This window comes from Pteropus vampyrus, unplaced genomic scaffold (assembly GCF_000151845.1).
Source record: "Pteropus vampyrus isolate Shadow unplaced genomic scaffold, Pvam_2.0 Scaffold341, whole genome shotgun sequence".
Classification (NCBI taxonomy): domain Eukaryota; kingdom Metazoa; phylum Chordata; class Mammalia; order Chiroptera; family Pteropodidae; genus Pteropus; species Pteropus vampyrus.
In genome coordinates this window covers 233,489-244,753 of record NW_011889122.1, presented here as the reverse complement: position 1 = coordinate 244,753, position 11,265 = coordinate 233,489, and the positions used below count along the sequence as shown (strand labels likewise).

General features: G+C 68.8%; 1 protein-coding gene across 1 annotated transcript in view; it reads left to right on the top strand.

Moving 5' to 3' along the window:
- Positions 1–10,676, top strand: part of ASPG (asparaginase) — a 28,693-nt gene extending 18,017 nt beyond the window's left edge. Inside the window, exons 7-15 of the mRNA XM_011378504.1 lie at positions 1,676–1,788; positions 3,734–3,916; positions 4,025–4,138; positions 4,553–4,669; positions 5,845–5,926; positions 6,107–6,308; positions 8,255–8,341; positions 9,989–10,088; positions 10,506–10,676. Coding sequence (XP_011376806.1) covers positions 1,676–1,788; positions 3,734–3,916; positions 4,025–4,138; positions 4,553–4,669; positions 5,845–5,926; positions 6,107–6,308; positions 8,255–8,341; positions 9,989–10,088; positions 10,506–10,676 — 1,169 coding nt within the window. The remainder of the gene's footprint in view (positions 1–1,675; positions 1,789–3,733; positions 3,917–4,024; positions 4,139–4,552; positions 4,670–5,844; positions 5,927–6,106; positions 6,309–8,254; positions 8,342–9,988; positions 10,089–10,505) is intronic.
- The last annotated feature ends 589 nt before the right edge of the window (positions 10,677–11,265 follow it).

The window sequence follows — 11,265 nt, the reverse complement described above, 5'->3', positions numbered from 1 at the left end:
GGGGTGCATCGTCGCACCTCACGGGCGTGCAGGTGCCAGGGCTTTGGGGGGCCGGGCGGGGGCCCACTTCCTCACCGAGGGCCAGAGCAGCCACCCTGTGTGGTGCTGGCTGACAGCCTGTTCCCTGCCCCAGCACGTGGTGGCGCTCGGCCTCTCCTGCCTGGCATGGCCACCCCAAGCCAGCTGAGGGAGGAGGAGCGGGCGGCCTCTCCCCCACGGGGGCCGAGTCACGCCTTATCTGGGGATCGAGAGTGGAGCTTCTGGGGACACAGCCCGCAGGCGGGGGCCGGGGCGTTCAGGGATCCCAGGGCCTCTGCCTGAGCCGTGACAAGCCCAGGCAGGCCCCAGGCCCTGGGTGCTGCTTGGTCCAGGCCCAGCAGCTTGGTGGGCGCAGGGCTGAGTCTGGCCTGAGGGAAGAGGCCTCCGAGGCCCCTGGGGCCCCCGTTCCCCTCTGGCCCAGGGCGTGGGGCGAGTGAGAAACTGCACCCCGCCCGCCCGCCCTGAGTCAGGCCCCGGCCGGTTTCGGCACCTGTGCTGGGAAACACCAACCTCTGCCCAGGGTGTGGCCAGTGGGGCCCCGGGGAGGGGGCCGAGAGGCTACAGGGCGCCTGGGCCAGCAGGCTGCGAGCGAGGCCACCAGCCAGGACGCGGGGGGCGGTCCACTCTCGGGGGCTCCAGCTACGTTTTCACGTCCCCCTGAGGGGCTGCTGCGGACGGGGGGCCTGGGGCTCAGGAGGCAGCCTGAGCCAGGCGGGGGCTGGCTCTGCCCTGCACACGTGGTCCACGCTGGGCCTCCAGGAGGCCATGGCCTTCCGTGTTGGTGCTGTTGTCCCTCCGCACCTTGGCCCCTGCAGTCGTGGGAGAGCCAGGCCCTGGCCTCCGGCAGCCCGGGCGGGAGACGTGGCCCTCTTTGTCCCCACGATCCCTCTGCGGCCATCACCCCTGGGCGGGGCAGTGCCCCCCCCCGACCCCCTCCTGCCACCATCTTATCCGCTCGCCCAGCTGGGGTGCAGGGCCCTAAACGAAAGGCCGGGCCTGGCTGCATCTCGGCCTCACCAGCTCCTCCTGGCCTTCCGCCCCTGGCGCGCCCCCTACGTCTCGACCCCTCTGACCCCCTGTGTCTGGAATGTTCTTCAGCTTGTTATCACGCGTGAGTTGCTCTGGCAGATGCAGCAGGGGCGAATCAGATGGAGGCTTCCTCTAGCCTTTGTTCATTCACTCGCTCACTCATTCGCTCATCCACTGGCTGGCTGGGCCGTGGGTGCAGCAGGTGGCCCGTAGGGGCCGGCGAGGCCGGCTGCTCTGAGGATGCCGCCTGAGCGTCTCCTGGGGTCTGGGGCGGCACGTCACCTGTGACCGCACGCCTGTGCCGCACGCCGCCCCCCTGCCTCCTCCGCCTCTCCCCCAGCAGCAGCTACACGGCCTGCAGGGTCAGGCGGGCCCCCCTCCTCGCGGGTCCTCCGCGCTGCCCGTGGAGCCCACACGGGCCAGAGCACGAGTGAGCCCCAGGCTGGCCGGCCGTGTGGACGGAGCGGAGGCTGCGCCGGGGGCGGGGGTGGCCTGGAGAAGGCCCGGGGCTCTGAAAACGCCAGGGGAGGCCTGGGCGCGCACGAGGCCGGAGCAGCTGGGCCGGCTCCAGGCCGGCAGGTCCCACATGGCCCCTCTGCCCTCGCAGTCAACCGGGAGCTGGTGCGGAGGGCGCGAGGGCAGGGCCGGCTGGTGGTGTGCGGCGGCGTGGAGCGCGACGTGGGCCTGCCGCGCCTCTACCCAGGGATCCCCGCCACCCCGGTAAGGACCTGCCTGGCCTGGCCCACCCCACGCGCGCCCCACGGCCCCCCAGAGCCCGCCCCTCCTGCCTTCCGTCCTCCCACCCAAGGCCAGCCCTCAGAGGGTGACAGTCGCATCGAGCTCCTCAGGCCTGGGACCTGCACACTCCACGGGGACCTGCTCCCCCATCCGCCCGTCCGCCGAGGCCTCGGGCCCAGTCTCAGCTTTGGCGCGGTGTGGGCTTGTCCTTGCGGACACCTGCGGAGTCACAGCCCTTGTTTCTCCCGGTTTTCTGGGGCTGATGGGCATGGACCTAGGACCCTACCCTTCCTTGTGGCTGCTCTGTGGTCCTTTGCCTGCTCCCTGCCATCGACCCTCAGCCACTCGCTGTCACTGGGGTAGCCACATCACCCGCCTCTGTCCTGCTCTGTGAGTTGGGCTCATGAGGTGCCGCAAGGGGCATCGCGTTGAGTGTCTCTGAGCTAAAAGCTCCTCTGGGCGTTGCTGGGGCGCATGCAGGGGTGTCGGCACCAGAGCCAATGGCTCTGTGGCCGCAGGGAGGAGGGGCAGCAGGCACCGCGGCCCACAGCACTTGCTTCAGGTCTGTGGCCCCTTCTTCTAGCTGCATGGTGGCTTCACGGTGTGTCCCCGCACACAGGGTGGCCCAGTGGGGCAGCAGAAGGCCATGGCCTCCAGCACTCGGCCCTGGGCTGCTGCTAACCTCTGAGCCGCAGTCTGTGAACCGGTACCCAATCCTCTCCAGGGCTCTGGGGACAGACGGGGCAGTCTGTCTACCACGTGTCCCCCAGGCCCATGTGGGGCCCGGCACAGGGTGGGCGTTCCGCTGTATTTGGCGAACGAGTGAGCCATGACCAAGCCCTGTGGGAGGCCCGGCAGGAAGACAGCAAACGGCACAGCCTAACCAGGGCCTGGGCCAGGGCTCACCTTGGACGTTGTCCCTGGGAGCTGGGGCAGGGCCCCCTTGCACCTGGGACCCCGGGCCTCTGAGGACCCCTACCGCCTGCCATCACACGCCCTCTGGGGCTCCAGGTCACTTGCAGCCTGAGGGTCTGTGATGAGCTTTTCTCTCCCAGAGATGCTCAAGGCAGGGGGTGGGTCCTCGAGGGCACTGAGGACAGCACCTGTGACACTGGCCCACGGGCCCGAGCCGCAGTGGGGCTGGTCTGGCAGATGGGATCCTCCCAGGAGCCGACACTGGTGACCGGGTGGCTGGATAGGGAGCCTGTGCACAGGCCTCTCACCACCGGGCAGGTCCTGGCCTATGAGGCGGGCCTCACATTTGTGGCGGTCACTGCTCGAGGCTGCCGTGTGACGTGGGGCCGAGCACTGCAGATTCCTCCTGGGCCCGTGAAGTCACGCCCTGCCCGGTCACTCAGGAGGTTTCCAGAACATGCTTGCTGTAGCCAGGGAGGGGTGGCAGCGGGGACAAAGGGCCACAACCCTGCCTCCCTGCGCTCACCCCCGCAGAGATGGGCAAGGCTGACCTGGGGGACAGTGTCCTGAGCTAGGTGGACCCATGGCCCCATTTGTCTGTCTTCTGAGTGGGGACTTCCGGCCTCGTGGGATGCGGGGGGCTGGTGCCTGGCTTGCAACAGAACCGGGGGTGCTGCAGTGTGTCACCTGCAAGGCCTTCCCCAGATGCCGGCATTCAGAAGCACCCGGGCTGTGTGTGTGTGGGGGAGTCAGAGCCTGGGGGCTTGGGGACAGATGCCGTCCCGGCCGCTCCCCACGACCTTCTCCGCCCCCTTCCCACCTTGTCCTGGTTGTCCCCACACCAGCCTCAGCCTTGGACACAGCAGGCACGAGGAGTCCCCAAGAGTGCTCGGTGGGGAGTAGCCTCTCGGGCCCCCTGAGGCCCCTGCTGTTTGTGGCTACACTCAGGACTGTGCGTGGCCGGAGTGGGAAGCAAAGGCCCTCACCGCCCCCCCGCCCCCGCCCCCCACAGGTTCGGGCCTTCCTGCAGCCCCCCCTGAAGGGCGTGGTCACGGAGACCTTCGGCTCCGGGAACGGGCCCACCAAGCCCGACCTGCTGCAGGAGCTGCGGGCGGCAGCCGAGCGCGGCCTCATCATCCTCAACTGCACGCACTGCCTGCAGGGCTCCGTGACCTCGCACTACGCAGCTGGCATGGTGGGGCGGAGGACGAGGCCTGGGGAGGCGGGGGACAGGCCGGGGGGCACAGGGCCACCCGGGCTGGGAGCCCATAACCCACCTCCCACCCATGGCCCCTCTTCACAGGCGGCCGCAGGAGCCGGCATCGTCTCCGGCTTCGACGTGACGTCAGAGGCCGCCCTGGCCAAGCTGTCCTACGTGCTGGGCCGGCCCGGGCTGAGCGTGGATGGCAGGAAGGAGGTGTGTGCTCCTCTGGCTGTGGGCTACGTGTCATGGGACCAAGGGCGTGCCGGGGGTGGTGACTCAGGCAGACAGTGGGGCCTCGTGAGGAGTGGGGAGGGGGCAGGGGTACGGGGCTCCTCATGGTACAAAGGGCCAACTTTGGGGCCTGAGCTACCCCCACCCTTTGCTGACCCCAAGCCCAGGCCCGGCTTGTCCTTCCACCTTGGGGAGCCTCAAGTCTGGCAGGCCCTCTGGGGTCTTGGGGACCCTGGGCTTGTTGGGATGGAGGGTAGGGCTGGCCTGAGGGACCTGGCCTGGGCCACACTCAAACCTGATGGGCAGCCCTCGCCACACACCCACCACGGGGCCTGGCCACGTGGCCGGCCTGGGCTGCTGGGCTGGGGCCCTGGCTCTCCCGTGCTTCTCCCTCAGCTGCTGGCCAGGGACCTTTGGGGAGAGATGACGCTGCCCGCGGTGGATGAGGGCCCGCCCCCACTTTGTGGCAGCACGCTGCGCCTTGGGGTGGCCCAGTTCCTCAGTCTGAGCCAGGTACTGCCCCATGTGGGTGGACGGCGTGGGGCCTAAGGGCGGGTCCTGCTGGATGTGCCAGGCGCCAGCCACGGCCACGTCATTCCAGCACAGGAACAGAAAACCCCCAAGTGCGGCCTGGTTCTGGGCCTGGGTCCGTGGTGGGAGGACTCGCAGGGGCTCATGGGGCAGCGTGCGGGGTGGTGCCAGGGCAGGAGAGGGGAGGCTTTGCCATGCGTAGCATGTGGCCAGTCACTCTGGAGGCCGTGCCGGGCTGGCCGTTGGCACTGGCCCTGGCCCCGGGGGTAGGTGCACTGAGGTCCTGGGTGCTGGGAGGGAGGGGCGCCCGCCCAGGGTCTGCAGGCTCTGGACACTGGGGCTTCTTGAGGTGGGGGCCCTGGGTTCGAGCTCCCCTCCCCTTTCTCAACTGGGGCTCCCAGACCCAGGAGGGGCAGGGCAGCCGAGGACGTGTCTCAGGGTCTGGGGTTGGGGGCTCAGGCTGGGCCAGGCCCGCAGGGGTTATCGGGGCCTCCCGAAGCCCCCGTCACATACCCGCCTGGCCTCTGGCCCGGCAGGGGAGCCCAGCAGGTGACAGAGCACTGAGTCCACCGTTGTCTGGGGTCGTGCCTCAGTTTCCCCTCTTCGGAGCAAGGGTGAGGACGGACCTGTGGTGGAGAAGTTTGGTGGTGTTAATTGCCACTCGCCTGGGGCTGGTGATGGTCACGTGGGGGCCAGGCTGTGTGGCCTGTCATTAAGGTGGCTGCGTCCGGCCTGTCATTAAGGTGGCTGCGTCCGGCCTTAATGACCTGCGTACAGGTGGCCAGCGGCAGCTGTGTGGTCAGGCCCGGCCGTGGGCGTGGGGCCGAGCCTGGATGGGGCTCTGCTGGGACCCCGGCCCTCTGGTGTCTTGGGGGGCTCCTGGGAAGCCTGCTGGATTCTCGGTGCCGGGAGGGTGTGCCTGGCACTGCTTCCTGTGCTCCCCAAGCCTGTGCCTTGTGATGGCTGTGTCCCTGTGTCCTTGCTGGAGACAGACTAGGAAACGGGTCTCAGAAGAGGGGTAACAGGCCCTGGTCACACAGGTAGTGAGGATGGAGACAGATGGTGGCCTCATGTCCTGGGCTTTGCTTCCAGGGTGGGGGGTGCCGAGGACCCCAGGGGAAGACATGGTCCCAGGGTGCTGCTGTCCCCGACTCCAGGAGTCAGATGCTGTTCGAGACACCCTGACACCGAGCCTGGCCTGTGCCGCGGCCCGTGCTGGTGACCTGCAGGCCTGGCAGAGCTGGTGAGCCCCTAGCCCCTTAGGGACCAGCCTGCCACGCCAGGCCCTGGGGTGGGGGGTGCAGGGTGCCCATGCCCTGGGCCGCCAGGCTGGGCAGCCAGCTCATGCGGCCTCGCTGCCACGCAGGGGGCCCCCGACGCTTCCCATTTCCTCCCCATGACCTGCCTGACCCTGCCCAGGCCTTCCTCAGTGGGGACATGTCCTTGCATCACTGCAGGGCACTGACCTGAGCCTGGAGGACTTTAACGGTCAAACTCCACTGCACGCGGCCGCCCGGGGGGGCCGTGCTGGTGTGGTCGCCATGCTGCTGCAGAAAGGGGTGAACGTGGACGCCCGAGATGAGGATGGCCTCAGCTCGCTGCTGCTGGCCGTCAGGGGCAGGTACTCGGGGGACACTGCGGTGGACGCGTGGGCGGGCGCGATGTGTGGGGTGGGCCCGGACGGAGCCGCAGAGGGGCTGTCACACAGCTTCCCCAGGAGGAGCTGGATGGGCCAAGGATGCCTGCCTGCTAGAGCCTCACCCACCCCCAGCCTCATCCCTGGGGACTGGCAGTGACCATGAAGGGCCTACTCTGGACAGGGTGGTCAAGGAGGGCTTCCTGGAGGAGGTACCCTCCAAGCTGAGCCAGGCAGGCTCAGAAGGACCCTGTATCGAAGATCCTGGAAAAGAAAAACACTCAGACACAATAGAAGGGGTCTCGCGTGTGTTCTGTAGGTTGTCGCGCACACCTGTGGGGCTGGGGTGGGGGCAGGGACAGAAGGCCCCCCCAGCACCGGGATGGGGCAGGTATCAAGCAGGCTGCAGGGCCAGGTCGGGCTAGGGTCTCCTCAGAGGAGGAGCAGATGACACATGACGACAGGCAAAAGAGTGGGGGCCTACCCCGCAGCCAGGGCTGGTGGCCGGGGTCACTCGCGGCCTCGTCTAGGGCTTCCGTGACATGCACGCACGTGTTAGGGGCTGCACCTCACGGGGCTGCGTGTGAGGATCGGGGGTGCTGAATGAAATCACGCACGAGCGGACGGTCACCAACCGGGGTCCAGGGGCCCGGGACGTCCCGCCCTCCCCTGCCCGCTCTGACCCCGTCCCCTCGGCAGGTGGCCCGGCCATGGGGGCCTGAGGAGGCCCACGTGCCATCTGCTGGGGTGCCCCTTTGCCCTCTCTAGACCCCCGGCTCCCCTCAGAATGTCTCCCCAGGGAGAAGGGTCGGGGAGCGTGGCCCGCAGGACCCTGGCTCGTTTGGGGGAGGCGAGTGTCTTCATCCCAGGCCACAAGTTAGGGTCAAGCTCTGGGCGGCCTCGTCTCTTCCGTGAACGCCAGGGTGGCGTGTGTCACCTTTGGAGACGAGGCGATGAGGCCACACCTTCCTTCCCCGGCTCCTGTGAGCATGGTCCTCAGAATAGGCCTGGTGGGCGAGGGGCTGTGTGGGGCACCCCAGGCAGCCTGGCCATCTGGCTGGAGACGGAGGCTGCATCCCGGGGCGTGGGTGGGGACGCGATGAGCTCACCCCATCCCGGCCCCAGCCCCTCATCCCCGCCCGCCTGGCTGTCACAATACCCCCCAAACCGGTCTCCCGACCTCACTGTCCTGCCCAGCAGAACAGCTCCCTGCAGGTGGGGGTGGAGAGCAAGGCCTGGGGGTGCCACCCTCCTCCCCGAAAGTGGGGGACCACTTAACTTGAGGCCCACCCCAACTCGGCCAGGGAAGTAGGCTGGTTAGTGGCCAGCCAGCAAGGTGTCCCCCACTGCAGCAAGCTGTCGGCCGGCCATGGCCTCTGCCCCTCCTGTTCCTCGGCTTTGCGGAGCCCCACCGTCCCACGCCTGTCCCCACGGCCAGCTCACCCCAGCGCGGCCCAGGCTTGGCCCAGGCAACAGAGCCTTTGGACGCTGGCTCTGGGCCACCCCGACCCCACCGTCCACACTTGTCTGCCTATGTCTCACCCCCACCCCACCCCCGAGGGCAGTGTCTGGGCCTGGTCGACTTGGTTTCCCCAGGCCCAGTGCTGGCCAGGGCGCATGGGCAGCTTGGTGTGAAGACTGTCCCCCAGCGTGGGCTGTCCCCTGGTACCCGCGGGAATGCCGCAGCCCTCAGGATGGGTGGGAGACCACGGTGGGGTGGCTGGAGATGCTCTTCGGCCAGGGCTGGAGGACGCCCCGCGTGGGGTCGGGCGCTGGGGAGCCCTAGACCTGCCACATCCTGAAGAGCCAGGACATCCAGACGCGTCGAGGGCGACTGCGGGCCCCTAGGCCCGAGGCCCTGCCCGCGTCAGCCCCCGGCGCATCAGCCCCGGCTGCCGGGGAGATGCTCGGCACGCGCCTTCTCATGGCAGGCGTCCGAGTGTCATCGGGCTGCTGCGGGCAGCCGGCGCCTGCCTGTCCCCCCAGGAGCTGGAGGAGGCTGGCACGGAGCTGTGCAGGTGAGGGCTGCAGGCACACCTGTGCTCCTAGGACGTGGGGCTGAGGCTCCCAGAAGCGGGGCCAGGCCTGCGGGGAGGGCTGCGGGGCTGGGGCCGGGGCTTCGGAGGCACGGCATCCAGTTGCTGATGTGACTCTGACCTCGCAGCTGCCCCGAGTGACTACTAGGTGGGTCTGGGGAGACAGGCCCTGCAGGTCCCCACTGCTGGTGGTGGCAGGGTAGATAGCAGGACTACAGAGCTCAGTCCCTCCCATCCCCTGGGGCCTGTGCACCCCCGTTCCCCCCTGCCTGCACCTTCCAGCAATCCCCGTGTCCAGCCTGGGCTGCCCACTGGCTGGTCCGAGGGCCACGGAGGGTGGGGGGAGGGGCAGAGGTGGGAATGGAGACAGGAGGGCAGAGGCCTGTCTGGTGTGGCCGGGGTCGCGGGCTGGGATAGGCCGGAGCCTGCGTCCCAGGTAGGTGATGACGGTGGGGTCTCAGGATGAGCGAGGAGGGGCTGAGCTGCCCGCTCACAGGAGCCCGAAGCCTTGGCTCCCCGCCCCACCCCCGCATCTCCCCACCCCCACCCCAGTGGAGAGACCCCCAGGCTCCCAGCCTCAGCCCCTCCAGGCTGGTTTTCAGTGTTCCTGGGGGTCAGTCAATCCTGCTGGCCGGCCCCCCATCTGCTGTTCTCGGGGAATACAGGGGAGGCGGGCGCTCAGGTGTGATGGGGCAGGGCCTGGGACCGTGGGGCCTGCCTACAGCCCCGGTCTCAGCTCTGAAGGGCTTGGGCCACTTAGTTCAGAGCTGTACCCTCAGGCGGGCCTGTTGGCTCCATTGACAGATGGGGAAACTGAGGCAGAGAGAGGTGGGGACAGCCAGGTCCCACAGGAGTGGGTTTGTCCAACTCAAGCTGCTTGGCTGGCTTTGGGGGGCCCTGGGTCGACCCTTCCGAGGGTCCGCCGTGTGTGGGAGCCAGTGCAGGAGGCCCGGGGGCAGGTCTGAAAGGGGCCAGCGGTGACATCCGGTGTGATTCACCCCAGAAGTGACGTGTTACCACTGTGAGGGCTGCTGCTGCTCTTTCCCGGCTAGGAGGGGGGTCCCCAGGGGCCCTTTGGGGGGCCCTTTCCTCTCCTGCCCCCAACTCCCCACCAGCACACCCGGCAGGGGCCCTTCTGCTGCCAGGTCCCAGAGTGGGGAGTGGGCTCCTCTTGGAGAGTGGGGGCGGGGGGCCCGGTCCCCGCGGGAGGCCTCTCTGCCCACCTTCGAACCCCTCCCCCAGGCCCCCTCTCCTTTGAACCACGGCCCGCTCCAGACGCCCTGAGGCTGTGGCCCCACCCGGGGACAGCTGCGCTGGGAAATGTTGGCATTCTGTGCTCTGCTGGCCCCGGGAGTGTGCCTGTGCCCGTGCGTGCCCACCGTGTGTGTGTGCACGTGTGCGCATGCTTGTGCATGCCTGTGCGTGCGTGCACACCTTGACCTGAGTCACAGTCAGCCCCTAAGGGTGAAACTGGCCTTCGGCCGCTGGCTCCCTCACCCCTGTCCCGGGCCAGCTGTTCGGGGCTGGCTCTGTAGAGGTGCGAGGGTGCCCCCGGGCAGGCGGGTGGGCCGATGGACTGGCGGGTGCCCGGCAGGCCCTGATGGCTCCCCTTCCTGGCTTCCCTCCCAGGCTGGCGTCCAGGGCGGATGGCGAAGGTCTGCAGGCGTGGTGGCAGGCGGGGGCTGACCTGGGGAGGCCAGGCTACGATGGGCGCAGCGCCTTGCTCGTTGTGAGTGTCACCAGGGTCCCTGCCGTGGGTGCCACCAGAGTCCCTGCCGTGGGTGCCACCAGAGTCCCTGCCGTGGGTGCCACCAGGGTCCCTGCCGTGGGTGCCACCAGGGTCCCTGCCGTGGGTGCCACCAGAGTCCCTGCCGTGGGTACCACCAGGGTCCCCGCACTCCCTGATGTGACGTCCTGTGAGGGGACCTCTCCCACAGACCACAAGACCCCTCTTCCCCTCTCCCAGATGCCAAGTCTTGGTCTCTTGGTGAACATACTCACATTCAGGAGCCCAGGGGACTGTCCCCCTCCTAGTCCTGGCGCCGCCCTGGGGGTCCCGTGTGCCTGGGCGGGAGAAGGCGGGAGGGGCTGGTGGGGCCCGGCCCTGGTGGTCAGTGCAGCCCCTGCCTGGCGCCCCCTCCCACAGGCGGAAGCTGCTGGAAACCTGGAGGTAATGAGGCAGCTGCAGTACCTCCAGGGCGGGGCTGGTGGCCTGGCCTTGGTGGGTCTCCCAGGCAGGGCCGACCATGCCTCTGAGGAGCTCCCGGCCCTGCGGCTGGACCCTGGCTTGGGGGACGCATCCAAGGGCCAGGCCTGAGGTAGTCCAGGCCCCACCGCCACCCCCGTGGGCGGGGTGCACCACGCAGGGATGCTGAACGCCTGCTGGAGGTGGGAGCAGGCCTGGAGGGCTTCCTGCAGGAAGGGCCCACCTCAGACCTGCATTCCGTCCTGTGCTGTGGGGCGCGCCTTGACACACTGATCACGGCCCTGAAGCACTGCGGCCGTGGCTGAGAAGTTCCCCACGCCCAGCGCCATGTTCCACCTGCCACGGGGCCTGCTGGGCTAGGGGCTCCCGCTGGCCCCCTGCCCCCTGCCCCCTTCCCCCACTCCACCATCTGGCCCTCCGGAGAGTCCCACGGCACCCTCGTGCAAGGCTGGGCCCCGTGGAGGGGTGCCCGGGCTTGTCTGTCGGCCTTGCCCGCACACTGCCTGGGCCTCGGAGAGGCTCTTTCCGGGAAGCACTGCCTGGTGTGTAGCCTGGAGCTGTCCTGTTGCAGCTGGAGCCACCCCTCCCCGTGTGACCTGCTGCAGGGGTCGAAGGCGCCCTGCCCCCGCCATGGCTCGGGCTGGCCTGTGCCCTGCCGGTGGGCCTGCTTCCCATTCTGTTTCCAAGACGGGTCTAAGTG